Source organism: Gorilla gorilla, chromosome 2 (genome assembly GCF_029281585.2).
Source record: "Gorilla gorilla gorilla isolate KB3781 chromosome 2, NHGRI_mGorGor1-v2.1_pri, whole genome shotgun sequence".
Taxonomy (NCBI): domain Eukaryota; kingdom Metazoa; phylum Chordata; class Mammalia; order Primates; family Hominidae; genus Gorilla; species Gorilla gorilla.
Window position 1 is genome coordinate 197,284,139 of NC_086017.1, and position 26,449 is coordinate 197,310,587.

The following is a 26,449-nucleotide window of genomic DNA, read 5'->3' on the forward strand; positions in this document are numbered from 1 at the left end:
ACTCATGCTTGGTGAGAGCTTTCTAGGGCACTGTGCTGGGATTCACCCATAGTATCTCTTGCGATCTTCACATGAACATGATGAGGGAGGCAGCATTGCTACCCCCAATTGACAGGGCCTCTTAGGGGTTAAGATGCTTGCTCAAGGCTCCATAGCTTCCCACTCTACAAGATGGCAGAGCCAGGATGCAAACCTAGGAAGGCAGATGCCAGATCCTACGCTGGAGATGAGTCAGTGAGGCAAATCGGGATTTTTGCTGATGCTAGGCTTATAGCAAAATTAAACTTCCAGCTGTTTGAATAATTGAGATCTCCCACTACTGCTCTATCTTATAGAGTGCTTAGAGCAATGCCTGGCACATCAATGTTGGATATTAATATTATTATATCTTGCCTCCGCACCAGGTTTGTTTTTTAAAAAAGTACATCACCAGCACAGTCCTTGACAAATAGTATTCCACAAAGTCACCTTTCTTCCGTACTACAGTTTTAACTGTACCCTGTCCCCTCCATCTCTATCCATAGCCAGCTAAGTGTGTTTGCTATTACCTTGGTAAACGTTTACCTCTTCCTGGAAGAGCAGACAATCCTCACTCTGCTTTCTAGGTTGTCCCCTTCCCCTATTACCGCAGTGGGTCCCATGTAGATAGGGCAAGTAGAGGAGATGGGAGAAGCCTGGGGTCTGCTGGACGCTGATGTCCTCTTCTCTTGGATGCACCTACTTGGAAAGTGAGAGCCAATGTAGTGTCTTGGAAAGAACGTGCCTGCCTGGGCTTGGAGGCAGAGAGACATGGGTTTAAATCTTGGCTCTGTCACTTGCCAGCGGTGTGATTCCAGGTTGTTTCCTTACCCCTCTGAGGTTTAATTTGTCATCTGTAAAATGGAGGATAGGGGAATAACATCTGCCTTAAGGGGTGGGTTGATGGGTGTCTGGAATGCAGTAGCACTGTGTAACTGTCTGCGTTATCATCACAGGTTCCCCAACCTCTGTGCCATGAGGCATTTATCTTCCTGAATTCACTCCCCCTACCTGAGGCTTTGCTGGAAGCATCTTAATGGCCTCTTGGCCCGACCCAGGCTGGTAAGAGCCTTGGCAAGCGCACGCCTGCGTGCCCATTCTCCAGAGTTCCTGGCCTCGCAATCGTGCACTGATTTCCTTCAGAACCCCAGGCCCGCTCTGGACGTGGAAGGCAGCCGTGCCGTCTGGGAAAGTGAAGCCGAGCCCGGGACGCTGTCGGCCTAAATGGAACGCCGGCCCCGGGGCCCGCTCCCCGGCGGGTTCCCGAGCTAAATCCTCCAACTCTTCCATGACGTCATCCGGCCCCCTCCCCCTGCTCCGGCCCGCGCGGCCCCGGCGTGGCGCGAAGGAGTGTGGCGGTCCCCGCGCGCACCGTGAGCCATCCCTAACCCAGGACCTGGCTAGCAGGCTGCCCTCCGAGCCGAGGCTGCGCTGGGCGGAACCAGGGATTTATAGCCCGGAGTGGGGCTGAAACAGAGCTCCTGGCCCGAGCAGAGAGCGTGCACACGCTTGAAATCGTGCTCCTGGGTGCGCCGGCGGCCAGGTGCCCGATGTCGGGCTTGGAAGCAGCGCCGGAGTCCGTCTACCCAGGCCCGGGAGGCCAGCGGCTGCCGGCCACGTTCAACTGTGTCCCCCTTGGGAAGACAATCCCCCCAGTTCTGGTTTCTTCCTGAGCCACGGGTGGTTGGTTGGTTTGGTGGAAGGCCGGTGCACAGGTAACAGAGACAAGGTTAGGAGGCAAAGCACATTTATGTGCAAATGAAACGCGCTAGGGAACTTGTAATCCTCTCCACCCCCGCCCTTGATGTCTCCCTACAATCACAGAATTCTAGGCAGAGGCCGCCGACTTCTCCGCCCTCGCCAAGAGGGACCCGGAGCACCGAAGCTTCCCAGCCGGTGCCGGCGTTTCCGCGCCCTCCTTCTCTCCTGCGCCGTGACCTCAAAAGGGCGGCGGGCGGGGGCCCCTCCACTCCAGCCCTGTCGATCCTATTTCTGAAGGGCCTTAGGGAAGGAGATTCCACAATTTATTTGATGACCTGTTTCAGTTTTTAGCAACTAGGAAATTCCCCCTTCTTCTAACCTCGATTCACCGTGCCACAGATTTGGTTTGGACGCAGACGGTTCTGTTTATAGGCCTGCCACTCGGCTTTGTCTGCTCTCAGGAATGACCTCCACCAGGCCAGATCGGAGGTGGAAGCCAGGACTCGGTAGCTCCGGGAGGCATGTGTCCCCTTTCTGCTGGGAATTTTCTCTTTCTTGGGTACCCTGCCACTGAGTTATTGTCCCTCCCATCTTCCACGACTCTTTCTTGGGTCTTTCTCTGAAAAAAAAAAAAAAAAAAAAAAAAGCCGGGCAAGGTGGCTCATGCCTGTAATCGCAGCATTTTGGGAGGCCGAGGCAGTTGGATTACCTGAGGTCAGGAGTTCGAGACCAGCCTGGCCAACATGGCAAAACCCCGTCTCTACTAAAAATACAAAAAATTAGCCAGGCGTGGTGGGGGACGCCTGTAATCTCAGCTACTCTGGAGGCTGAGGCAGGAGAATCGCTTGAACCCGGGAGGCGGAGGTTGCAGTGAGCTGAGATCGCGCCACTGCACTCCAGCCTGGGCGATAGAGCGAGACTCTGTATAAAAAAAAATTGTGGGTATTTTCAAACATATAGGGAAAGCAGAGGGTATAATAAACCCCCGTGTACCCCAAAACCCAGTCTGGGTAATTAGCACCTCTAGCAACAGGCAGCTAATCTTGTTTTAACTCTACCCCAGTTCACGTTATCACCACCAGACTGAACTAGTTTATAGCAAAACAAAACAAAACAAAAAAAAAAAAAAAAGAAGAATTACCTTAATACTATTGTTACTCTTAAGAAAATTCTTTAATAAGTATCCAGTAGTTGTTCAAATTTCCTTGATAGTATCACTTTTTTAAATTGTTAGCTTGCCTGAAAAGTCTTTACATTGCATTTGTTGATATATATCTGTTAGGTCTCTTTTGATCTATAGACTCCTGTTCTTTTTTCTCCTTGTCTTTTATTTATTGAAGAAATGGGTCATTTGTCCTTAGAGCAGTGCTTCTCAAACTTGAATGTGCATGCAGATCACTCCAGGGTCTTATTAAAATGCAGATTCTGATTCAAGAGGTCTGGGTGCGGCCCGAGACTGCATTTCTGACCCCCTTCTTGGTGATGCTGATGCTGCAGGTCCGTGGACCACACTTTGAGTAGTAAGGCTGTAGTGTTGTGCAGATTCTGGATTTTGCCAACTGCATCTCTGGGTTGTCTTTTAAACATAGTCTATCCCTTGTATTGTCACTAAATTGGTATTTTTAGATCTACAGGCTTGACTAGATTTAGGGTTGGCTTTTTGGCAAGATTACTTTATTAGTGGGGCTGTATATTTCCTATTGCATCTCATTAGGAAGCACATAATTTGGTTGTCTCTTTTTTGTGATTTTTAGACTGATCAGTGGATTCAGGTGTTATCAGCCTATACCTTCTATTATACAGTTCTTGTCTTGACCCATTAATATAGTCCCCTAATGGTAGGATACCCTAGCACCTTCCCTGTACCTTTCTTCTAAATCTCTACAGATGCTATTTTCTCCATAAATTATTTCTCATATAGTCTCTTAAAAGGATCTCTCTCTCTTTTTCTTTCTTTCTTTTTTTTTTAAGACTGAGTCTCACTCTGTTGCCCAGGCTAGAGTGCAGTGGCGCGATCTTGGCTCACTGCAACCTCCACCTCCCAGGTTCAAGTGATTCTCCTGCCTCAGCCTCCCAAGTAGCTGGGACTACAGGTGCCCACCACCACGCCCAGCTAATTTTTTGTATTTTTAGTACAGACAGGGTTTCACCATGTTGGTCAGGCTGGTCTCGAACTCCTGACTGCAGGTGTTCCACCTGCCTTGGCCTCCCAAAGTTCTGGGATTACAGGCGTGAGCCACTGCGCCCAGCCTTTTTCTCTTCTCTGCATCTGTAATCTCATGGAATCAAAGACCTGAAGGGCTTGAAAGGTGAACCAGTCCAAATATCTCATTTTATAGAAGAGAAAACTGAGGCTAAAGATGTTAAGGGAATGGCCCAGTGTTACTTAGCTAATTAGAGTGAGCTGATCCAGACTTAGACCTGTGATTGTTTGGACTGACAACCAAGAAGCCATGAGTAACTTTATAAAGAGGAATTTTGGCTATTGGATGAGGGCTGAAGCACAGAATCTTAGAATGGGAAAGCAACATGGGACATTAGAGATCATTCCTAATTACCAAAATGAGAACAGTGAAGTCTAAAGTTGGTAAGTTGACCTTCCTAGATGACACAGCTCTCTCCTGGGAGAGATAGGGCTTAACCAGGGACTCTGGGGTGAGTCGGGTGGTGGTAGTGAGGGAACAGAGTCAGACTCACCGTGTGGTTTGGTGGCACACGGGCTGGAGAGGGAAGATGGGATCTAAAAGGATAATGTGATTGAGGAAAAGGTTTTTGTGTGGATGTTTGAGGCAGAGAAGATACTCAATACATCTTGTTGGATGAATGGATGAGAAGAGGAAGTTGGGATGCCTAGGATGGGAAGTAGATAGAGGGGAAGAGAAGATGCTGAACAGAGTGCTGGGACATTGATCTGGGGATGATACCGGGGTCCTTCCTTTCTCAGTGAGTGAGAGAGTTGGCCGGGGGGTAGCTCTTTTGAAGATGGAAGTAGTAAATGCTGGGCCATGTCCAGGGAAAATAGCACTTCAGTTACAGTGAGAAGGAAGACAGAGGGCTGAGGAAGAGGCGGACAATATCCTGACACACTTGAATAGGGGTTCTGATGGGCTGAGAGGGGCATGGGCAGGAGATGACGGTGGCCTCCTTTGATGCCTGGGCTCCAGATCAGAGCCCCAGATAGACCCTAAAAGGCAGAGGGGTGGCTGACCTAGACCTGAGTGAAATCCCCCACCACCCCGCACACTGCCTCTTTTTTGAGGGAACAGGACGCTGGCAGGAAATAGGGAAAGAGAAAGCACCAATAATCCACCCTGTGCAGCCCCCGGGGCCTGTGGGACTTAGGTAAGAATGAGGCAGTGGTGCTCATTTACAGCGAGAGCATTTCGGATACCGTGGGTGGGGAGCAGCCTCTCTCTGTGAATTAGCTTGGCAGGTTGGAATGTAAGTCAGACTATGGTGAAGGCTGGATGCCATAGGGTCTCATTTGGTTTGGACATAGGAGAGTAGCTGAGGGAGAGGGTTAGCTGAGCCTTAGTAAATGTCAGTTATAGTAGCCTGAATTCTGCATAGAGGCCACAGAGTTGCGGACTACTTACATTGTTTTCTGCTGTACACGCTGCCTAAACTGCCCATCAGCTCTTTTATGCCCGTTAACATACCCTTCCAGCTCAAAAGCTTTCTCCTCTATGAGGCTTTCCTTAATGCTCTTGCTAGAAATGAATCTTCCCCTTCTCTGAATTTTCACTGCCTTGTTTTCTCCTCTTAAAGGGAATGTATATTCTGCCATGCATTTTGCATAGTTGTCTGTCCCCTAGGAGACTTTAAACTCATAGAAGGCAGGGACCATATCTGACAGCTCTGTGTTCTTCACAGTTCCTGGCATGTCTTACCCATATCAGGTGTCCAATATAACTATTTGTGAGTTGAAAGAAATAATGTGTGCAAAAATCCTAAAATGGAAACCCAGATGTTCTTTGAAGAAACGTGATAAGGTTTCTTTGCTTCCATATGAGTTCCCCCGACCTCTCTGGATGAATATAGTGAACAAATAAAGTGGACCAAGTTTCCAGGATAGGGAGAGACATGGAAGGTTAATCCAAGTCTCCATCAAGTGGTCCTCTGATCACAGCTGAAGGAAATCCATACCTGAACACCTGAATAGGTAACAAGAGTAGGGCACATGAGGCATGTTTTATATGAGAGAGACATTAAGAGGCAGAAGACAGGAGTACTCACTGATCCATCAAGAATGATGAGAACCTACTTATTCTGTGCTAGACTCTAGGGATGGAGCAGAAATGGGACACAGGCCCTGTCCTCAAGATACTTCCAGTGGGTCAATACTAGAGGCAGTGGTGTGCTGTTAATGCTTAACAGCAGACTCCCTTGGAGGAAAAAAAGCCTTTGTTATTGTGTTCCGTGGTGGTGTAAATATTCCTGCTATGGCCAATTTCAAGTGACCATGATGACATCACCAAAAGGCAAGTTGGGAAGAGATACACCAGCAAGCAAGCTTGCTCTAGCACACTGCTGGCTGGAGGCAACGGGGAAGAAAAGGAAGTAGTTACCTGCATGTCTGCAGGGCCTATGGCCATAATAGAGAAAGTACTGGGAGTGAAAGAAAAACAGGGCAAACAACAATATCTGTTTTCCCCAGAGAAAAACTAGAGAGAATGTTTCTAGTGTCAATAACCTGATGTGGCTCAGAAAGGAAGAAAAGGTGATGTATTGAGTGGCGACAACATTATTGGAAAGACAGTCCAGTATTTTTTTTTTTTAAGATGGAGTTTTGCTCTTGTCACCCAGGCTGGAGTGCAATGGTGCGATCTTGGCTCACTACAACCTCTGCCTCCTGGGTTCAAGGGATTCTCCTGCCTCAGCCTCCTGAGTAGCTGTGATTACAGGTGCACACCACCACATCTGGCTAATTTTTGTATTCTTAGTAGGGATGGGGTTTCACCATTTTGGCCAGGCTGGTCTTGAACACCTGACCTCAGACAATCGGCCTGCCTCAGCCTCCCACAGTGCTGGAATTACAGATATGAGCCACCGCGCCCGGCCTTGTATTCCCATTTTTACAGATGAGGAAACATTGACTCAGTGACACTAAGGAAGGAATGTCTTTCCAAATTTGTCAAGGTTCATGGTAGTCCTCATGAACCTGCGGCTTTCATGCATGAGATGCAAGTGACGAGATCAAGAAGTCAGCCCAACTTACAGAGTGCATGCACCCGATGCCTCTTACTCTTGTGCTTTGTTACCTATGAGATCGCATTTAGAGTATTATAGAACAGGAATTTGATTTTTCATTTTAAGGCGGACCCTGAAAAAAGTGGAGTGCATCAAGAGAAGAGTGGTCCAGGATATTTGTGGGTCTATAAATCAAGTCATCTAAGGAACTGAGGCTGTTTAGCTCAGTGAAGATGAAGAGGAGACACCATGAAGATACATCTCCAGCCCTATGAAAGGCAGTCATGTGGAGGAGTGTGGAGGATGCTCTGTGTGCCCCTAGAGGGTGAAAATGGGCCCAGTGGATGAAGACTTCAGTCATGCACCCCGTAAACACTTATTGTGCACCGATTTTGTTCCAAGTATTGTTCTAAGTGCTGTCTAGGGAAGAAGATGACAAGGAATGGGACACACAATCCTTGTTCAACATCAGGAAGAACTTTCTGAAGATCAGAGCTGTCCAGTAACGCAGCAGGCTTCTTGAAAAGTAGTGAGCTTCCTATCTTTGGAGCATTCAGGAGGAGGCTGGGTGCCCACTTATCAGAATGTGCTAGGATGAGTCTTTTGTGGAGTGGTAAGTGGAACTAAATCCCCTTCCAGTTCCAAAATTCCACATCTACATTCAGCTTTGTTTTGGCAGGCTAGCGTGCGCTGTGCTGAAAAAGTGCCATCCTGACCCCCCACTTCCACCTAGCCTTGTCCGCCCTGCTGTGTGCTCCGAGTTCTCTGACAGTGAGCTGAGGTGGGCCAGTTAGACTGGAAAGTGGCTGCATCTGTGACAGGGATGATGGAGTTCTGGCGGGTTTGTGTGGGCTCAAGGAATGCGGCATTGAATCCATGTACACACAACCTGCTTAAGAACATCCCATGGGCAGAAAATGTTTTCTTCCTCTTTAGCCCTCCTCTGTTGCTGTGCCAGGCGGGCACAATGGTGCCTTTGAGAGGGGCAGCTGGAAGGGGGTGTTGGCAGGCAGACTGGAAGTAGAATATTGCAGCTGGGGGTGGGGGTGCCCAAATTCATTTCCAGGAGTGAGCCGGCACTGGGTGCCAGTTTCCAAAACAAAACTGCTGTTTCTCAGAGTTCACAGTGATGGGTTGCTTCAGAGTTGGACAGAAGGCAAAGCTGTTTCCTATCCGCTGCTCCACCCTCCCCAAGTGTTTTTTTCTCTTTCTTTCTTTCTTTTTTTTTTAAACTGGTGTGTTAAGGGATTCTTGCTCTGGATGCAGATTAATAGGCTTTGCTGTCTGTCTGGGAAGCTGAGGCCAACCTGGAGTGGATGGGGCTTTTTGAGGGATCACACTTTCCTGCAGACAAAGCAGGGCTTGATGGCCTGGGGGCCAGCAGGGATCATGGGCAGGTAGGCTTCTGAGCCATGAGAGAGGGCTCAGAATGGAGACCCTTTCTGCCCTGCAGGGTGACTTCCACCCTACAGCCACCTGGCACCCTCACTGCCACATGAGCTCTGCCCACTCACTGTCTTAATTCTGTTGGGTGGGAAAGAGGTGGGAGAATGTTGGCATTTCCTGTCCTGGTTCACAGTTGTCCCGGACCCTCTGCTACTATCAAAGATACCACCAATAGCTTCCTAGAGATGGGCGTGGGAGGCCTTCTCACTCACTGCGCAGTTAGGAGAAGGCATGAGTGCCAGCCATCTTCCCCTCTGTGTTACAAATGCAGCAAGGTGGGCCCCTTTTTCTGGTAGCTTCCAAGAAATGGGCGGGACTTGAGGCTGGCCAAGTGATCATTTCTAATGTTCACACCAATTGTGGAATTTCCTATACTTGGTTCAATTTTATAATCAACAAATAACTATTGAGGAATTAGTTCATTTTAGGCATTGTGCTAAGTCCAGGGGTATAGAACGAATAAGATAAAGTCCTTGCTTCAGAAAGCTGACTGCCTGATAGATATGCCAAGTCCTGAATGGGAGCCCCTTTGTCAACTAAATGGACACATGACTTTTCTAAAAGCAGGAAGGTAATGCAGAGGTCATCTCCTACTGCAGGTCCCGTGGCATTGTGAAGGGTATATGGGCTGGGGATCACAGATTGAGGCTTGAAACTCATCTGATCTTGGGAGTACTTACTTGTTTTATGAGATGCAGTTTCCTTGGGTAAATAATGGGAATAATACACAACCATGCAGAGCTGTTATAAAGATGAAATAAGACAGAGCTTGCCACATGGTAAGTACTCAGTAAGTTGCTGCTATTGTTATTCATTTGTTGATCCTAATGGGCTTGAGATATAACACGTGTGTGTGCACAGTGGTATTTATCCAACCCCTTGTAGATTCTATGACCTTCTTTAAAGATTCAGTTCTTCTACCTTCTTAATTCCTCTTCTAGTGAAGACTAAGATTAGTAAGCTTATGACTTCACAGGATAAGTTAGAAAAACAAAGACATATCCACTATAGCCAACAAGACATATTTGTATATAATATTCTCTGTTTAATAACCTGTGATTGTAGAGGAAGAAAAGGATTGTAATGTTTCTCTTCCCTGAGGTTCCCAAATCTCCCATGTGTGGTGACGAAGATCATGAATTCCTCTGAATATTCTAAAAAGTCTAGGTCATTTCCCACTGATGGGGCCTCACAGTTTATTATTACTTAAAAGATGCATTTGTTTGGTAGACATTGCTTGGGGAAAGTTATTCTTTTAGTAAGGGACCTTGGTGGTAGAAGATGTATGCTTCCTGGGGCTGGGACAGAAGTTGGCTGAGAGGATCTTCCAGAAAGAAATGTACTGTGGGAGAGCATTCTGACCCAACATGCTGAATCACGTGACCCCCAACTTTGGTCTTCTGAGACTTTCTTGGGCCCCATCTATTAAACATGCTGCATATCCCTCAACAACTACTTTGTGAAAATGTAGGCATAAAACATAATCTTTAAAAGTTACTTCTAAGTCCATGGAAGACACAAAGTAGATAGAGCCAGGAGTCTGAAGACAAAAGAAAATCAAAGCAATTCACAAAGAACAAAAGAAATGGAAAAGAACAGGAAAATAAAAGCATATGAATGAATAGAGGCTTGAAGTGAACTACAGGGTGCACATTAGTAAGAAATAAAAAAGAGGGTCATTTAAGAAAGAGAAAAAGTTTTATGTGCCAGAAACTGCAAGCAAACAATGGAATTTTGTAAGGGAAAGTTGACAGAAACAGTTTTTCTTTAGTAAGCTGAACGATTCTAAGCATTAGTGAAGGAAACTCGTAGTCAGTGCATGATTGAAAGAGACAGAGATGGGGATGATGGAGCTGCATTTAAAAATGAATAAAGATTTAATAAGCCAAAGAATCACAGAGGTCCTCAGGAGGCCTGATGTTAAAGAAACAAGGGCTAACATAACTCTAAGATTGAAACGAGGCCAATGTTGTAACAGTGCTGATTCCTGGTTGGTGGGATTGGGGGTTATTTTCTTTTTTGCCCCTCTGTATTTTAAAATGTTCTGCCATGAATTTGGATTACCTTTGTAATCAGGAAAAGAGGTTAGCCCACATATTAGGAGTAGTGGAAAGAAACCGATTAGGAGGAAGCAGAAAGAAACCAAGTGAGAACCGGTGAATGGGCAAGAAGAAGCAACCAGAAGTGGCAGGAGCTGCCTTGGATGGTCTCACAGTGAAGGGGATGCTGGAATGAGGGAGCTGCTGGACTGGATTGAGGAAGGGAATAAACTAGAAGGAGGAGCTCTCTCAGGACCGTTCTAGCCTTACTTTTGACTCCATGGTTTGATATGTAATCAGGTTGGCCCTCTTATTTTCCACGAACTCAAAATCCCTTCTAATGCTCTTCTCAACTTTCCCTTCCCCATGCGTGTTTCCATTTCTTCCACTGTGGCTGCATGGACAGGCTGTACGTCAGCCAATTCCTACTTTCCTTACTCCAGGGAAAGGCTCTACTTGTGGTAGCTGAGAAGAAAGTTCAGATCTTATCAGGAGAGACCAAGACTTGAAGACCTCTTTCCCTCTAGTTTAAGAGTGTGCAGCACTGCAGGTGGATGCTAAGACAGAGTAGAGAATGCCCACAGCTGGAGCTTAAGAGCCATGAGTTCTCTTCTGCACATACTGGTTTGGGTGAAGTTAGTCAAGGTACTTAACCTGTGAAGTCCTTGATGTCTCTTTTTTAAAAATAATAGCACTGGCCAGGTGTGGTGGCTGATGCCTGTAATCCCAGCATTTTGGGAGGCCAAGGCAGGTGCATCTATTGAGGTCAGGAGTTTGAGATCAGCCTGGCCAACATGGTGAAACCCCATCTCTACAAATACAAACATTAGCCAGGCATTGTGGTGTGTGCCTGTAATCCCAGCTACTTGGGAGGCTGAAGTAGGAGAGTCACTTGAACCTGGGAGGCAGAGGTTGCAGTAAGCCGAGATCGCGCCACTGCACTCCATCCTGGGTGACAGAGCGAGGCCCTGCTTCAAAATAATAATAATAATAATGGCGCTGGTTTAGATTGGAATAGCTAAAGGTATCTGCCCGATCTTAAAGGACAGTAATCTGACTCATTATTTGTGCTAAATGTTAGTTTTAGAATATGGATTCTCATAGGTGAGACCCATATCCTGATATGGTGATATGGATTAAATATCACTAGCATAGTACCCGGCACATCCTTTTTTTTTAAATTAAAATTTTTAAAATTTAACCATTTTAAAGTGTCAGTGGCATTTAGTCACACTGTCTTTTTAAAGTGTTAGAATAACATAGTCATTGGGGTTGGTTCCATTTCGTTGCAATAAAAAAATGTTGCATTGCACCTCCATGCTCATGTGCGAGAAACTCTCTAGATCAATGTTGAGAAGAACTTGCTGGGTCATATAGGCTATAAATGCATTTTCGGCTTGGCGTGTATTGCTGAACCGCTCTCCAAAGTGGCTTACCACTGATGTTCCCACCAGCAGTGTCTGAGAGTTCCCATTTCTGCTCCTCCTCACGGATAGTGGCTGGGTTTTCATGGAACTCCATAGGGCAGTTAAAAGTGACCAACCAGGCCGGGTGCAGTGGCTCATGCATGTAATACCAGCACTTTGGGAGGCCAAAGTGGGCTGATCACTTGAGGTCAGGAGTTCAAGACCAGCCTGGCCAACATGGCGAAACCCCATCTCTACTAAAAATATAAAAATTAACTGGACATGGTGGTGGGTGCCTGTAATTGCAGCTACTTGGGAGACTGAGGCGAGAGAATCACTTGAACCTGGAAGGCAGAGGTTGCAGTGAGCCGAGATTGTGCCATTGCACTCCAGCCTGGGCGACAAGAGCAAAACTCCTCAAAAAAAAAAAAAAAAAAAAAAAAAAAGTGACCAACCTGCTCTATCAGCACTAACACGGAGTGAACTCAAGAACATAAAGGTGAGTGAAAAGGTAAGTTTGGAGCATAAAGAGGCTGGGGGCTTCAGCTTTATCTGTAATATTTTATTTCTTCTGTTGAAAAATAGTTGAAGGGGCCAGGCGCGGTGGCTCATGCCTGTAATCTCAGCACTTTGGGAGGCCGAGGTGGGTGGGTCACCTGAGGTTAGGAGTTCAATACCAGCCTGGGAAACATGGCAAAGCCCTGTGTCTACTAAAAATACAAAAATTAACTAGGTGTGGTGGCGGGCACCTATAATCCCACCTACTCAGGAGGCTGAGGCAGGAGGATCACTTGAACCCAGGAGGAAGGGGTTTCAGTGGGCTGAGATCGCGCCACCGCACTCCAGCCTGGGTGACAGCAAGAGCTCCATCTCAAAAAAAAACAAAACAACAACCACAACAACAAAAAAACGGAAAAATAGTTGAAGTAAATAAGACAAAATAATGACAATATCAATTCTGAGTGAGGGGGAGTTGGGAGTATTTGATATACTATTCTCAAGACTTTTCTGTATTAAAAAAATCCTCAAACACCCAAGAATGATCAATAAATACTAAAAAAAAAAAAAATTTAAAAAATCCTCAATTAAAAGGAGTAATTGATGTGCAGAGATTCCCAAAATATACTGGATAACCAGATTTTTTTTTTGGGCAGCTTCCAGATTTGGACTTACTTCCCCTCCATCAAAGTTTATATTAGTTCATATTAGTGGAGCTGGCTGGCCTTCCCTTGTGAATATGTTTTAAAGATTGGATTAAATATCAAGGAATTGGGCCAGGCACAGTGGCTCATGCTTGTAATCCCAGCACTTTGGGACGCCGAGGCAGCTGGATCATGAGGTCAGGAGTTGGAGACCATCCTGGCCTATGTGGTGAAATCCTGTCTCTACTAAAAATGCAAAAATTAGCTGGGCGTGGTGGTGCACGCCTGTAGTCTCAGGTACTTGGGAGGCTGAGGGAGGAGAATCACTTGAACCTGGGAGGCGGAGGTTGCAGTAAGCCAAGATCACACTACTGCACTCCAGCCTGGCGACAGAGCAAGACTCTGTCAACAAAACAAAACAAAACAAAAAAACAAGGAATTGTGTAAGTTCTTATTTTTAGCCAGTGAAATGAAACATCTCTACCAAATGTAAAATAAGTGCTTGAGTTGAAGCCTGTCTGGTTTGCTCTACCTATAATCCCATCCAGAAACCTCTGCAAGGTTATTCTGGGCCTGGGGTGGGGGAGGTGACTCACTGTGTGCCTCCCTCGCCCCACCCCCCACCTGCTTAATCAGGTGAAATCAGGTTAGAACGAATATTAAGAGCCTCTGGAAGGGAAGAGATGTCAGAGAGGAGTACCCTGAGAGACCGCCTTAGACCAGGGATGGTGAGGGTGAGGGTGTGGGGACATGCTGGCTTCTATTTTTTTTTTTTTTTTTGAGAGAGAGTTTTGCTTTTGTCACCCAGGCTGGAATGCAATGGCCTGGTCTCCACTCACTGCAACCTCTGCCTCATGAGTTCAAGAGATTCTCCTGCCTCAGCCCCCCGAGTAGCTGGGATTGCAGGCATGTGCCACCACACCTGGCTAATTTTGTGTTTTTAGTAGAGATGAGGTTTTACCATGTTGGCCAGGCTGGTCTCGAACTCCTGACCTCAGGTGATCTGCTCACCTCAGCCTCCCAGAGTGCTGGGATTGTAGGCATGAACCACCACACCCAGCCAACCTACTGGCTTCTTAATTAGGGCCCACAACGATTTATGGAGCACCCAGTTTCCAGGTACAGCACTCACGTTCACAGGCCTTCCTTTGTGGTCTCATAGAAGAAGCATCTAGGGTGAACGTCTGCAATATTTTTTTATGCTCCCGTTTTGACAAATGGAAAAAATTATTTCCTGCTTTTAACGTTATCTGAAATGTCAAAATAAAGACTGGGAATAAGGACATTGGATATGCCCAAACCTGGTTGAGAGTCTCTGCTCTAGACTGAGCTTCTCAAGTGCCAGTACTGCCCCGAAACTCTCGGGTGTCTGGCAAATCTGGATTTGAAGCCTGACCTGATCACTTGTAGGTTATGGACCTCAGGTGAGCTTCTTACCTTCTCTCAGCCTGTGTCCCCCTTCTCTGGAAAGGTGATTATGACACCTGCCACTTAGGGCTGCTTTGCAGATTCCATGAGGCACTTAGCACCACTGCCAGTTATGTAAAAAAACAAAAACAAAAAGCCCTGAAAACTTCAATCCTAATAATGGCCTTGGGAGGTAGACTAACCCCTATGCCCCCCATTTCATAGATGAGAATACTGAGGCTCAGATATACAGTTCAATAAGTGGCTTAACCTAAGCACAGACCAGGGCTCACTGCCAGGCCTTGTGACTCCAAGTCAGGGCCCTGGCCATGTGTCTACAGGTGAGCAGGAGATTTAGACTCACCTTCTCCCCTGCCTGAGTCACAGGCAGGGCCAGGAGTGATTTGACGCACGTGGCTCTGCAGGACTCTTTGCATCGTTTCCTTAGCACTAGGTAAGCGAGCGCCATATTGAACAGCTTTTGTGTGTTCTGTGGACTCCCTTCAGTTTCTCTTTTGTCCAGTTGGCCCAGTTGGCCACAAGCTTCGTTTCAGAGATGAGACCAAGTCTCCTATTCCTTCTCAAACAGCCACTAGCCTCAGAGAAATCGCCTGTATATCACCTGAATGGCTTTTTTTCTTTCTTTCTTTCTTTTTTTTTTGAGACAGAGTCTTGCTCTGTTCCCCAGGCTGGAGTGCAGTGGTGCGATCTCGGCCCACTGCAACCTCTGCCTCCCAGGCTGAAGCCATCCTCCTGCCTCAGCCTCCCAAGTAGCTGGTATTACAGGCCTGCACCACCACACCCGGCTAATTTTTGTATTTTTAGTAGAGACGGGGTTTCACCATGTTGGCCAGGCTGGTCTCAAACTCCTGACCTCAGGTGATCCACCCGCCTTGGCTTCTCAATGTGCTGGGATTACAGGCATGAGCCACCGCGCCTCGCCATGTGAATGGCTTTTAATGGAAACCTTCCCTGCAGTCTCTCATTTGAGCTTTAAGTTTCACCATCCAACTTTTTACCAGATTGGCAAAAAAAAAAAAAAAAAAAAAAAGAAGAAAAAAAAGGAAGAACCTAAATAGACTTCACTGTTCCCCTAAGTTCCTTACAGCTGTGCCCTTCCTCTGGTCACTGAACCTGTCAACCTAAGTTCCCTCATCCGTAAAGTGAGGACATTAATATTGGCCCTGCCTGTTCTGTGCATCAAAATAAATGAGATGCTGTGTGGGAAGACCTTTTGCAAACTTTAAGGCAGTTTTCCTCCTCTCTGACTCTCTCTCCTATGATCCAGCCTGAATCTATTCCTTCCTCAAATGAGAAGTAGAACTGAGTCTTCTGTTCTTTGCAAAGCATTTCTCAGCACACCTGCCCAGCTGCATGAGCTGAGAGGAAATCAGCATATTAAGGAAGAAGAAACAGTGCCTCCTGCTGAAGACTTTACTGCTTCTAGCACCTGTTAGGTAAATCTCTATTTATTGGGTTCCAAGCTAAATTCACTCTAAAAGACCTGGAGTCTTCTCTCTTATCAGTTTTCAGCAATGAAGTTTTGGTTGAGACACTGAATGTACCTAAGCCTCACTTTTAAAATGTGATAATAGTTGCCTTGCTGCGTTGTCATAGCATATTAGGACATGTTACGGTCGGCAGTCAAAGCACGTGACTTTTTCCTGTCCCACTGGACTTTTCTCTCCCTTCAGTTTACCCTTCTTTTTGTTTTTAAGACGGCGTGTTTCTCTGTCTTGCGCAGGCTGGAGTACAGTGGCACGATCTCAGCTCACTGCAGCCTTTGCCTCCTGGGTTCAAGCGATTCTCCTGTCTCAGCCTCCGGAGTAGCTGGGACTACAGACGCCCACCACCCATACCTGGCTAATTTTTGTACTTTTAGTAGAAACAGTGTTTCACCATGTTGGCCAAGCTGGTCTCGAACTCCTGACCGCTGGTGATCCACCCGCCTCGGCTACCCAAAGTGCTGGGATTATAAGTGTGAGCCACTGCACCTGGCCCAGTTTACCCTTCTAAATCTCTGTGCCTCAGCTTGCTTCTCCATAAAATGGGGATAATAATCTCTAGACTACTTAGCTCACAGGGTTGGTTGTGTGACTTTGAAATAAAGGCTATGGTGGGGAACTGAAGACGGCGAAATGTAGTAGCAATGCCTCAGTGGGGTTATTTGCTGGCCTGGGGCTGGTGGGTCGTGTGCTGGTTCTCAAAGGCCTGGCCTGTTGTCTGCAGCAACCACGTTTAGAAGGTCCCTTAGCATAGCTGCTCTTACCAGCTCTTCCTGAGGCCCCTGACACTCTCCCATCTCCCTGCAAGGCTCTGCGGTCTCCTTACACCTGTTACCCCCATGCCTCGCCCTGTCCGTCTCTCTTAGTCCCCCTCTGGATCACAAGGCACAGGACCATTCACCGCTATTCTCTGGATACAGAAATGGTGCCTGCCCCAATCCTGAGGGCTGTCAGAGGCTGCCCATCACATGACACGCTCAGCCCCACTCCCCCAGCTAACCCTCATGAATAAATACTAAAAAGACTCATTATGGAGAGATAAGGAAAACAGGAAGTGCTTCTGAAAGCTCCCAACAACACCCTCCCTCCAGACCAGTGAACAACCCCACCCCCTCCAGAGGCCACCAGTGTCTTTAGCAATGAGGCCCCCTCTGCGGTTGAGGAAGAGCCTCTGTCTCTCAAACCCAGAGGGGACTGTGGGGCCTGGAGCCGGGAGGGCAGGCCAGAGGCAGGGGAGCTGAGTTGCTGTATTCTGGGCACAATTTCAAGGCCAGCTGCAGGGAGAACAAGCAGTCGCTGTGCGCCTGCAGCTGGCTGTGGTTAGGCCAGGGCTGTCCCTCACTTGTGGTATATTTAAAGAGACCCCACCAGACGGCTGTGCCAAGGGGAAAAAATGCACACATATCCCTGTTAGCCACACTCGGTTCCCCTGCCAAGGCCTCTCCTCCTTCCTCAGCTCCCAGCACTGCGTTCACACGTCAAGAGAGGAGGACCAGCTTCTCAGACTCCCTATGTGCCACCTGGAGACACACAACCTGGTGCCTGGCCTCTCTGCCCCCTTACCAAGCTGGCCAAAAGTTCAGGGGATTAGCCAGATCGGCGCCTCCCACCCTGGCGTTGGTAACCCAGCAACCGAAGAGGAGAGGCAGGCAGATGAGTCAAATGTAGCCGCACAGAACCTCTGGCTTCGTGTTTTGTTTGTGAAAACTCCCTGTGAGTGAGGAGCACAGGGGCCCTTCTGGCAGGGAGGGGCAGGGCTTTCCTACACCACTCCAGGCCACAGGTGCCTCCTCCAGGGAGGCCCAGGCCCCACTGGACTGCAGTGCGGGCTTAGAGGCCAAGCTGGTGGGCCAAGAGGAGCCCACCCTGGCTGAACTCTCTGGCTGCCTCTTCCACTTATTTTTCTCAAGTGAAAACAAGACTGCGGGCCTAAATCCCACGGGAAGGTAGACCTGGTAGCAAGAACTCTGGGCAAGAGAACCAATGGGCGTAAAGTCCCACGGAGCAGGCGTGCATAGAAGTTTGGGCTTTCAGGTGGCCAGAGACCAATGAGCTGTCCTCATGGCAATCAATGAGAGGGCTTCTGGAGCGAAGCCCAGCCACCGTGGGGTGAGAGGGTGGGAAGTGGGCAGCTTATCAACCAGGGGAGGGGAGCCAGCAGGCCGACTGTCTGATGCAGGCCCCTACAAGTGCTGGAAGAGTTAGTGAAACACAAGTGCACCAACAGGATTGGCTACATAATTTGCGGGGCCTAGTTCAAAATGAAAATGCCAGGTTCTTTGTTAGAAAATTATCAAGGATTTCAAGACAGTGACAGCATAGGATGAAATCAAGGGCCCTTCTAAGCACAAGGACATTTTGTGACCACACAGGTTGCACACCCACAAAACTGACCCTGGGTACCTGTGAGTCAGCTCCCTGAAGCAGATGTGAAAATCAAGGCAGGTCAGCTGGGGGATGTCTGGCTGCAGCCCCTATACTCCCCACCCCTGCTGCCCTGTAACACCAGTTCCCAGACTTTTACCAGGCTTGGGACATTGTCTCTCCAACAGCAGCCCCTCTCCCTGTGCTGACGGCAACGGAGACTTTATCTCTCAGAAAAGAGGGAATCGCAAGGCCACGGTGGAAGGAGGGCTGAGGGCTGGAATGAAGTGTGGCTCTGGGGTCTCAGGGCCTCTGAGTCCCAAAGCCCCCCAGGGATTCTCTAGACAGGCCATTGGAGCCTTCTGAGTGAGCGTATGGAGGTGTTTTGGAACAGGATGGAGAAACAACACAGACTATGCTCTGGGTCACCTCTTAAGGTCCCAAGAGGATACATCCTGTGCATGTGTGACAGTCCAGGAGCAGAACCAAGATCCAGGAAGCCTTCTCCCCACTTGGGAACTTACCTCCAACTCAATGTGGTCGTGGAGTTTCTTGCAGGTCGCTGCAAAAGTCTCCGAGGTGCCAAATTCAAAGTACCACAGTTTGTTCTTCATCCTGGACCACAAAGCAGAGAGATGTCTCAATATTCCATACTTGAAATGCTCATGTAAAATAGCTATGTTCTTTGGTTTGGGAGGCCCAAGCCTTCAGCAATTTCCCCAATCTTACATTTTCAGCACTTGTTAATCAGATGATCAAGGAATAGAAATTTTTTACCAACTGTTCTTGCTCGGAACTTAGAGAAAATCCACTTATTTCTTAGACATCACAGCAACCCTGGGTGAACTACCAACTGCTCCCCGAGTTTCCTGGTCAGAACAGGAAGAAGGTCTCTGTAGCTGCATTAAGGAAAGAGCTCTACGAGAAGTCAAGCCAGAGGTGGCAAATATCAATACAGTGCTCTGGCCACTGTCCTTTCCATTACTCAGGCAGAACTCTCTTTTGGGTATGTTTGGGGTGTAAAGGGAAGATCCTTCTAAGACTTGAGGGATGTGCAGTCTTTGGACAGAGGAGGGATAGCCCCACACTAACCCAGCTAAAATGCGTGCTGCATTGCCCAGGCTCTGACTGGGGGAAGCAGAGTGGCAAGAATTAGATACAGACTTGCAGGCAAGTTGGAAAAAAAGAAGAGTTGATTGGTAGCAATAATCACCTCCCCTCTTCCTCAAATGTATTTGCTTAGGCCATGGCAATCCTTCAGTTAAGGGCAAGCCTTGTCATATTTGCTTCAAAGTAAGAGTTCACTACTTTGAGCTTTAAAAATTTTCAGCATTTTCCTTAAGAGAAAAAAAAATCAATCAATGGGGTTCCCATGTAGCTGGGGGCTTTGCAAAGTCAGATGGTGTGTCCTGACACTTGGTGCTTTTGATCAGATGGTCTCACTAGGAAGTGTTTCTGAAGGTATTCCATTCCTTCCACCCCAACTGTCACCCCATTATCAGGGGTTGGCTAAGAGAAGGGACACCTGTCCAGTTTACGAGCTGACAGATTTTGCTAAGGAAGGATTAAACAAAATCACATTCTTCCTGGCACTCAGAAGAGAGGATGCCACCTTGCATGGCGCTAATCCTCTCTCCTCAGGTTTGCAGATGAAGGGGAAAGGAGCAGTCTTCAGAGGGAAGAGGGCTCTTATTTTTTCCTCATGTTCCTTAGGTTGTAGCAGATGACTCTCCAGAATAATAGACACAACTCTTTTCTGCAGATTTCCCCAAGAGTCTACCTAGAACTTGAAGAGGAAACTGTGTTCTTCCATTGTATGAAGACTTCTGAGATCTAGTTGGTTGGGAAATAGCTTCTCTGACTCTTAGTATGCATGAAAAGAACTAATACATGATGAAGAAAGTAAGAGTAAGCAAACTCTGGGAATTATGCCTCATGAACAAAGTTAGAAGAGCTGGGTGTACTGTAAGCAGACCGGTGCTTCTCAACCCATGTGCTGTGGCACAGGCGTACCTGGGATGTCAGTCTCCTCAGCCTGCAGAGCAGCCAGGTGGGATCTGGGACAGGCTGAGCCCCAATGCCATGGCAAACATTCTCATTTGTATTCCCAGTGTGCCACACATAGATTTTCATTTTCTATGCATGCCATGATGATGTAAAATAATTGGGGGAAACATTGTTCTAGATCACTGGTTCTCTGCATGCACAGTAATGTGCATATCTGATCACTTGGGGATTTTATGAAGATGCACATTCTGATTCAGTGGTTTAGGGTTAGGGCCCAAGATTCCTCATCTTCAGTGCTGCTGGTCCAGGGGATACTGTGAGTCATGTGGATCTGGAGACTATGCCTGTGGTTCTCATACATTGGTATTTATAAGAATTACCTGGGGAATGCGATTAAAGTGCTGCTTCCAGGGCTCCGATCTATAGAGATTCTATGAGAGAGTTGTGGAAGGGGCCCAGGATTGTGCATTTTTAGGTGTGTCCAAGTGATCATTATGCAGATGGTCAGTGGACAGGACATTGCTGTAGATCCCAGTGAAATGGAAACATGGAAAAGGACACAACCAGTTAAACCTGAAGGAGAGGATTCTCCAGGGAGGACAGAACGAGGGTCAGTGCCTTTCCACAGTCAATGATGGCAAAAGACTAAGTAACAGGAAAAACACAGATTGTCATAAATGTCAAAGCTGAGCATTCGTTTTTGGCAGCAAGAGCATCTTTGTAGCCAGGAGACTTGCTTGTGATTCCATTTTCAAATATCACTGCTGGCCTGAATCATGACTTTTGAAAGTTATTGCCAGGAGATTTAGAGTTTCAATAAAAGTTTCCGGAAGCCACAGCTATTTTTGCCCAGTAGTAGCTCTTCTGATGAGCTAATAAAGGTTAAGAGGTCACGGTTAGGTCAGCATCGCAGAATAGCTGAGAAGATCAAACGGACTACTCATTCATTGCTGGCTGTGTAACCTTTGACAAGTGATTTAACGTTTTGAAGCCTCAGTTTCCTCATCTCTAAAATAGAGATAAGAAAAATATCTGCTTCAAGAGGTAGTTGAAAAGTTAAATGAGATGACAGCAAAGCACTTCACATAGGATTGCTGTATAGCAGGCTCATCAAGAATGCCAGCTACTTACTTATTAGCTATTACTATTTCAGTGTCTTGAGAGGGCATATTTGGATAATATAGTGAGGCAAAAATGACAGATAATGATGTGTAGCTATAGATATTATATATTAATATTTTTCTGGGCAAGAAAAAATGTGATCATATTTATTAAATTATGTGTCTTGACTTTTGGTGAAAAAAATATGCTCTCCATATGTCCTTAATAGATTTTTCCAGAGTCATACCACGCCCTAATCCTTGATTAATTATCTTGACTGGTCACACAATTGGCCAAAGCGATGCTAATTGCTAATATACTTCGGAGAAAGTGCATGTTTGGTGTGAGACAAAGTATTCATCAATTCAACAGACATTCATTGTGCCAGGGGCTAGAGAAGGTGTGCCTAGTACAACAAAGAACAAAATAGCATTCCTGGACATCTGGAAAAGACAGACAGGAAGCAGACCACAGTGTGGTTGGCCAAGAACCAGGCACCAGAGTTCGTAGCTGGAGGGACACCCAATTCTTAGAAGGATGTAGAAGGCAAACAGGGAAGGTGGAGAAAGAGCATTTCAGGCAAAGAAAGAAGCTAGGCCATGGGACAGGCAAGAGAGAGAATAGTCTTGCTGGAGGGGACACAGAACTCAAGGTAGGGCTTGGCCAGGTAAGGCTGGAGGCAGACACGAGCAAGACTGTGAAGGGTGGGCACGCCACACTCAGGGGTTTGTGCTTTATCTTAAAATCTGGTGGGGCGCGGCGGCTCACGCCTGTCATCCCAGCGCTTTGGGAGGCAGAGGCAGGTGGATCACCTGAGGTCAGGAGTTCGAGACCAGCCTGGCCAACATGGTGAAACCCCATCTCTACTAAAAATGCAAAAATGAGCCAGGTATGGTGGCAGGCACTGGTAATCCCAGCGGCTTGGGAAGCTGAGGTGGGAGAATTGCTTGAACCCGGGAGGCGGAGGATGCAGTGAGCTGAGAATGCACCACTGCACTCCAGCCTGGGTGATAGAGTGAGACCGTCTCCAAAAAAAAAAAAAAATTCTATAGGGAGTCATGGACCATCCTCAAGTGGCTGGGGAGGGGGATGTGGTGATGGTAGTGACCTGATCAGACTTAGGTTTTTTAAAGATCATTCTGTTCCAGGTGTGGAGAAGGGACTGGAAAGAGAGGTACAGACTGGAAGTTTGGAAAATCGTTTGGAGGTGGTGTAGAAATCCAGGAGATAACTGGGAAGGGCCTGGACAAGGGTCATGACAATAGCATTAGAAGAGAAGAGCGGGGGAGACTCACAAGCTAAAATTTAGGAGTTATTTTAGCCTACGGAACAAAAAAGAGGGGTCACAGTGATAGCCAAGTTTTTGTCTTAGACAGCGTGATAGATAACAGGTGCCGTTTCCTGAGAGAGGGGCACAGGATATTGATTCTCCAGTGGCTTTGTAACTGAAAGACAGCACTTTTGTTTTTGGTTAATCTTTTCATTCATCCATCCATCCATTAAACATTTGTGGACCCCTACTATGGGCCAGGTGCTGTGTAGGGCTTGGAGATAAGTGATGAATAAGACAAGCAAGACCCCTGCCCTACCCCCCAACCCCCCATTTTTTCGGGGGGTGGGGCAGAGTCTCATTCTGCCTCCCAGGCTGGAGTACAGTGGTACACTCTTGGTTCACTGCAACCTCCGCCTCCCCAGTTCAAGCGATTCTCATGCCTCAGCCTCCTGAGTAGCTGGGATTACAGGCACGTGCCACCACGCCCGGCTAGTATTTTGTATTTTTAGTAGAGACGGGGTTTCACCATGTTGGCCGGGCTGGTCTTGAACTCCTGGCCTTATGTAATCCATCCACCTTGGCCTCTCAAAGTATTGGGATTGCAGGCCACCGCACCCGGCCGAGCTTATACACTTTTAATAGCATCACCAAGACCTAAGATTGAACCTCTGACCCACAAGGGACGTGGCTTTTAGATATGTTCAAAATGGAAATGCTTCTATTTCTCCTCTTTCAACGCAGGCACTTTTTGGCTAGAAGTGAATGCATTCTATTCCCATGGCCCTTTGGTTTTGCACTCTGCTAAACATTTTACACACACCATCTCCTTCAGTTCTCAGAAGAAGCTTACAGGTAGGTTACTCTAAGATTTCCTTATTGCTACAAATAAGGACATTCACAGATGGAAGTGAATTCTCCTCTGCCTCGTCTTCCTTTTCCTTTATCAACACCAGCACACCACCACCACCACCCATTTCCAAAGCCTTCAGGAAAAGCCTATAGGCACGTGGTACCCTACAATTTGAGCTGGGAGATGCAGCCCCCACTCTCCCTGACTACCAGAGAGCCTGAGTGCAATGTTCCTTCTTCTCTTTTGAAGCTGTCTCCCCTCCTACTTTACTCTTAGCCCTTGTTGGAGGACCGTTGCTGCAGAATGTGGCACTGAGCTTTTGTCTGTTTCATCTTCTATTGTACAAGAATATGGCATCTGAGAGCTGAGAGGCTAGGGTTCATGACTGGCTTTGCCACTCACTGGCTGGGCAAGTTATTTAAATTATTTGAACCTTCACTTCTCCTACAAAATGGGAACATTATTTTCTACTCACAAAGTTGTGAGGCTTATGTGGCAAATGCAAAGTACCAAGCAGGTGTTTAATGCATAGTAAGTGCTCAGTAGCTCTTCTTCCTTGTTGCTAGGAGACACAATCACTGGAAGAAGACGCATTCCCCACAGGCTGCAGGGGTAAGGGTGGGTCTACTGTGGGGAGTCTATCGTAGGTGGCCCATATTTTTTGAAGAAAATACAACTAACGATGTTTTCATGGCTGCTGGAATGCTTTTTCTGCATCTCTCTTCCTGAGTTGTCTTTGGCCCACCATTTTTTTTTTCCCCTCTTATAATCACCTTTCAGCTGGAGATGACTAATCCTTAACCAGCTGTTCTGAGGCTGATTTCCAGTTCCATGAAACTCCTAGGTTCATTGTCAGGCTCTGAACTATCCAGATGAACCCATTCTTGAGGCAGAAGATCCTCCTGTGTGCTCCAAGGGACTCTCAGCCACATGGAGAAATGGCAAATACAAACAGTGACGCCATGGCTCAACTCTATTTCTGGGTTTTCTTAATTGCCCCCTGGCTTATAAGAAAATAACATCAATTGCACACTAGCTAGTTGAATCTTTTCATTAGACAGATGAGAGAAAAAATGAGACTAACTAAAAATGTTCTTTTATGTTTGTCAGCAATTTAGGGCTGAAATCCATCATCCTGACCGCTATGAATAGCCTGTTTTCAAGGATGTCCACAGTGAAACCCAGCTAGCTGCTGGCCATTCACTTTACCAGCAGAGGCTACGCACTCAGCTTCCTACACCACCCTGAGCTTCTGGGGACCCTTTCCTGAGAATCAAGGAAGTTTTAAGGGCATTGGGCTTTTGAAGTTGTCAAAACATGAAAACATTTATTTGGGCTTAGAAGTCTCCACAGAGAACACTACAGTTACTTCTAGAAATAGAAGCCCTTGAAGTGAAGGTATTCCTCTTTGTGGTCTGGACTTTGATAATCAGGTTCTCTGAGTGACTCATAACTCACATAGTTAGTTAGGCCTTGGGTGTCAGCATTAGATTGGGAGGCCTGGTGAAACAGATGCTACCCACAAGATGGTGTTCTGTATGGCATGGGGGGAGGGCAGAATGATTTAGGGCAGACTGTGCTGCACCAGCGGGCAGAGCTGCCTCCCAGACCCCATTATCAAACACACCAGCATGTGACTTCACGAGAGTCACTCAGCAACCCCAGGCCTCAGATTCCTCATCTTAAAAATGAAGGGCTTGGGGCGGGGCACAGTGGTTCACACCTGTAATCCCAGCACTTTGGGAGGCTGAGGCGGGTGGATCATGAGGTCAGGAGATTGAGACCATCCTGGCTAACATGGTGAAACCCTGTCTCTACTAAAAATACAAAAAATTAGCTGGGCGTGGTGGTGCATGACTGTAATCCCAGCTACTCGGGAAGCTGAGGCAGGAGAATCTCTTGAACCAGGGAGTTGGAGGTTGCAATGAGCCGAGATCGCGCCACTGCACTCCAGCCTGGCGACAAAGCGAGACTCCGTCTGAAAAAAAAAAAAAAAAAAAAAAAAAATGAAAGACTCGGACCAACTGCTTTCCAAGGTTTCTCCAAGCTCCCCAGACAACTTGAGATGACACAATTCAGAACAGGATGGGAGGACTCACGTGTTCTACAACTGCTGCCGTGTAGGAGTGTGGGCCCAAGTATTGTCAGAACTGACATTTTTGAAAGAGAATCCAGAAATATATTTTCATGTAAAATCTCCTGATTATTGGAATTGGCAACTAATGCAAGCTTTTAAGAACCTAAGCCAAAAACTACACATTTGGGAAAACTGTAGCTAGCCAACAGGACATTTCTGTATATGAATTATAAATTTTCATCAGGTTCATCTCAATTAAAAAATAAAACAAATGATCTCAATCCCATTTGGGATTTGCTGGGTTCTTAGTGGTGTTATTGCTACCACTACTGAAGATAATAGACTAGCATTGGATTACTAAGGTAAATAATAATTTAGCAAATCAGGTATAATAGAAATGTAGAACGGCCAAATGCAACAAGAGTTGAATTATAATTGATAAATATTAGTAATAATATTGACAGTACTTTACCTGTTAACATTTTACATTACTTGAGTCTCGAATACCTTTGGAAGCTTAGTGATTATGTTAACCGAAGTTTACATCAAGAGTTAAAAAAAAAAAAAAAAAAAAGCAAAGGCAGGTGGGGTCTGCTCTAAGGCCAGGATGTCGAGTCCTATAAGGGGCCCCTGACTGTTACCTCACAGGTGCTGCAGAGGCCATCTGTGTCACCCGCACACCCAGCTGCCTTGGCCCATCAGAGAGTGTGTCACCACATCTAATCCACGCTGCATGCTGTCCCCAGCTCTCACTGCTCATCAGAACAGGCACTCAGTGATCCTCAGGCACCGAGCTGTGCATGGAATCATCTTTTCCAAGAGGGGGCAGTGGCCCCTTTGGTTCAAGGGAAAGTGAACACCCAGCAATCAGGAAGGAGGCTTTATAAATAGCTGTTTTTGTACTCTGAATGTGACTCTTGTGC

General features: G+C 46.9%; 1 protein-coding gene across 9 annotated transcripts in view; it reads right to left on the minus strand.

The window, feature by feature from the left end:
- DGKG (diacylglycerol kinase gamma) overlaps positions 1-26,449 on the minus strand; it is a 213,869-nt gene that overhangs the window by 45,312 nt on the left and 142,108 nt on the right. For 5 of the 9 annotated variants that reach the window (XM_055382079.2, XM_055382082.2, XM_004038159.5 and 2 more), the window contains one exon: positions 18,743-18,833. In XM_055382079.2, coding sequence (XP_055238054.2) covers positions 18,743-18,833 — 91 coding nt within the window. Of the gene's footprint in view, positions 1-564; positions 721-18,742; positions 18,834-26,449 lie in introns of those variants that run through there. The other 4 variants (XM_055382077.2, XM_055382076.2, XM_055382078.2 and 1 more) reach the window with 2 other exon arrangements.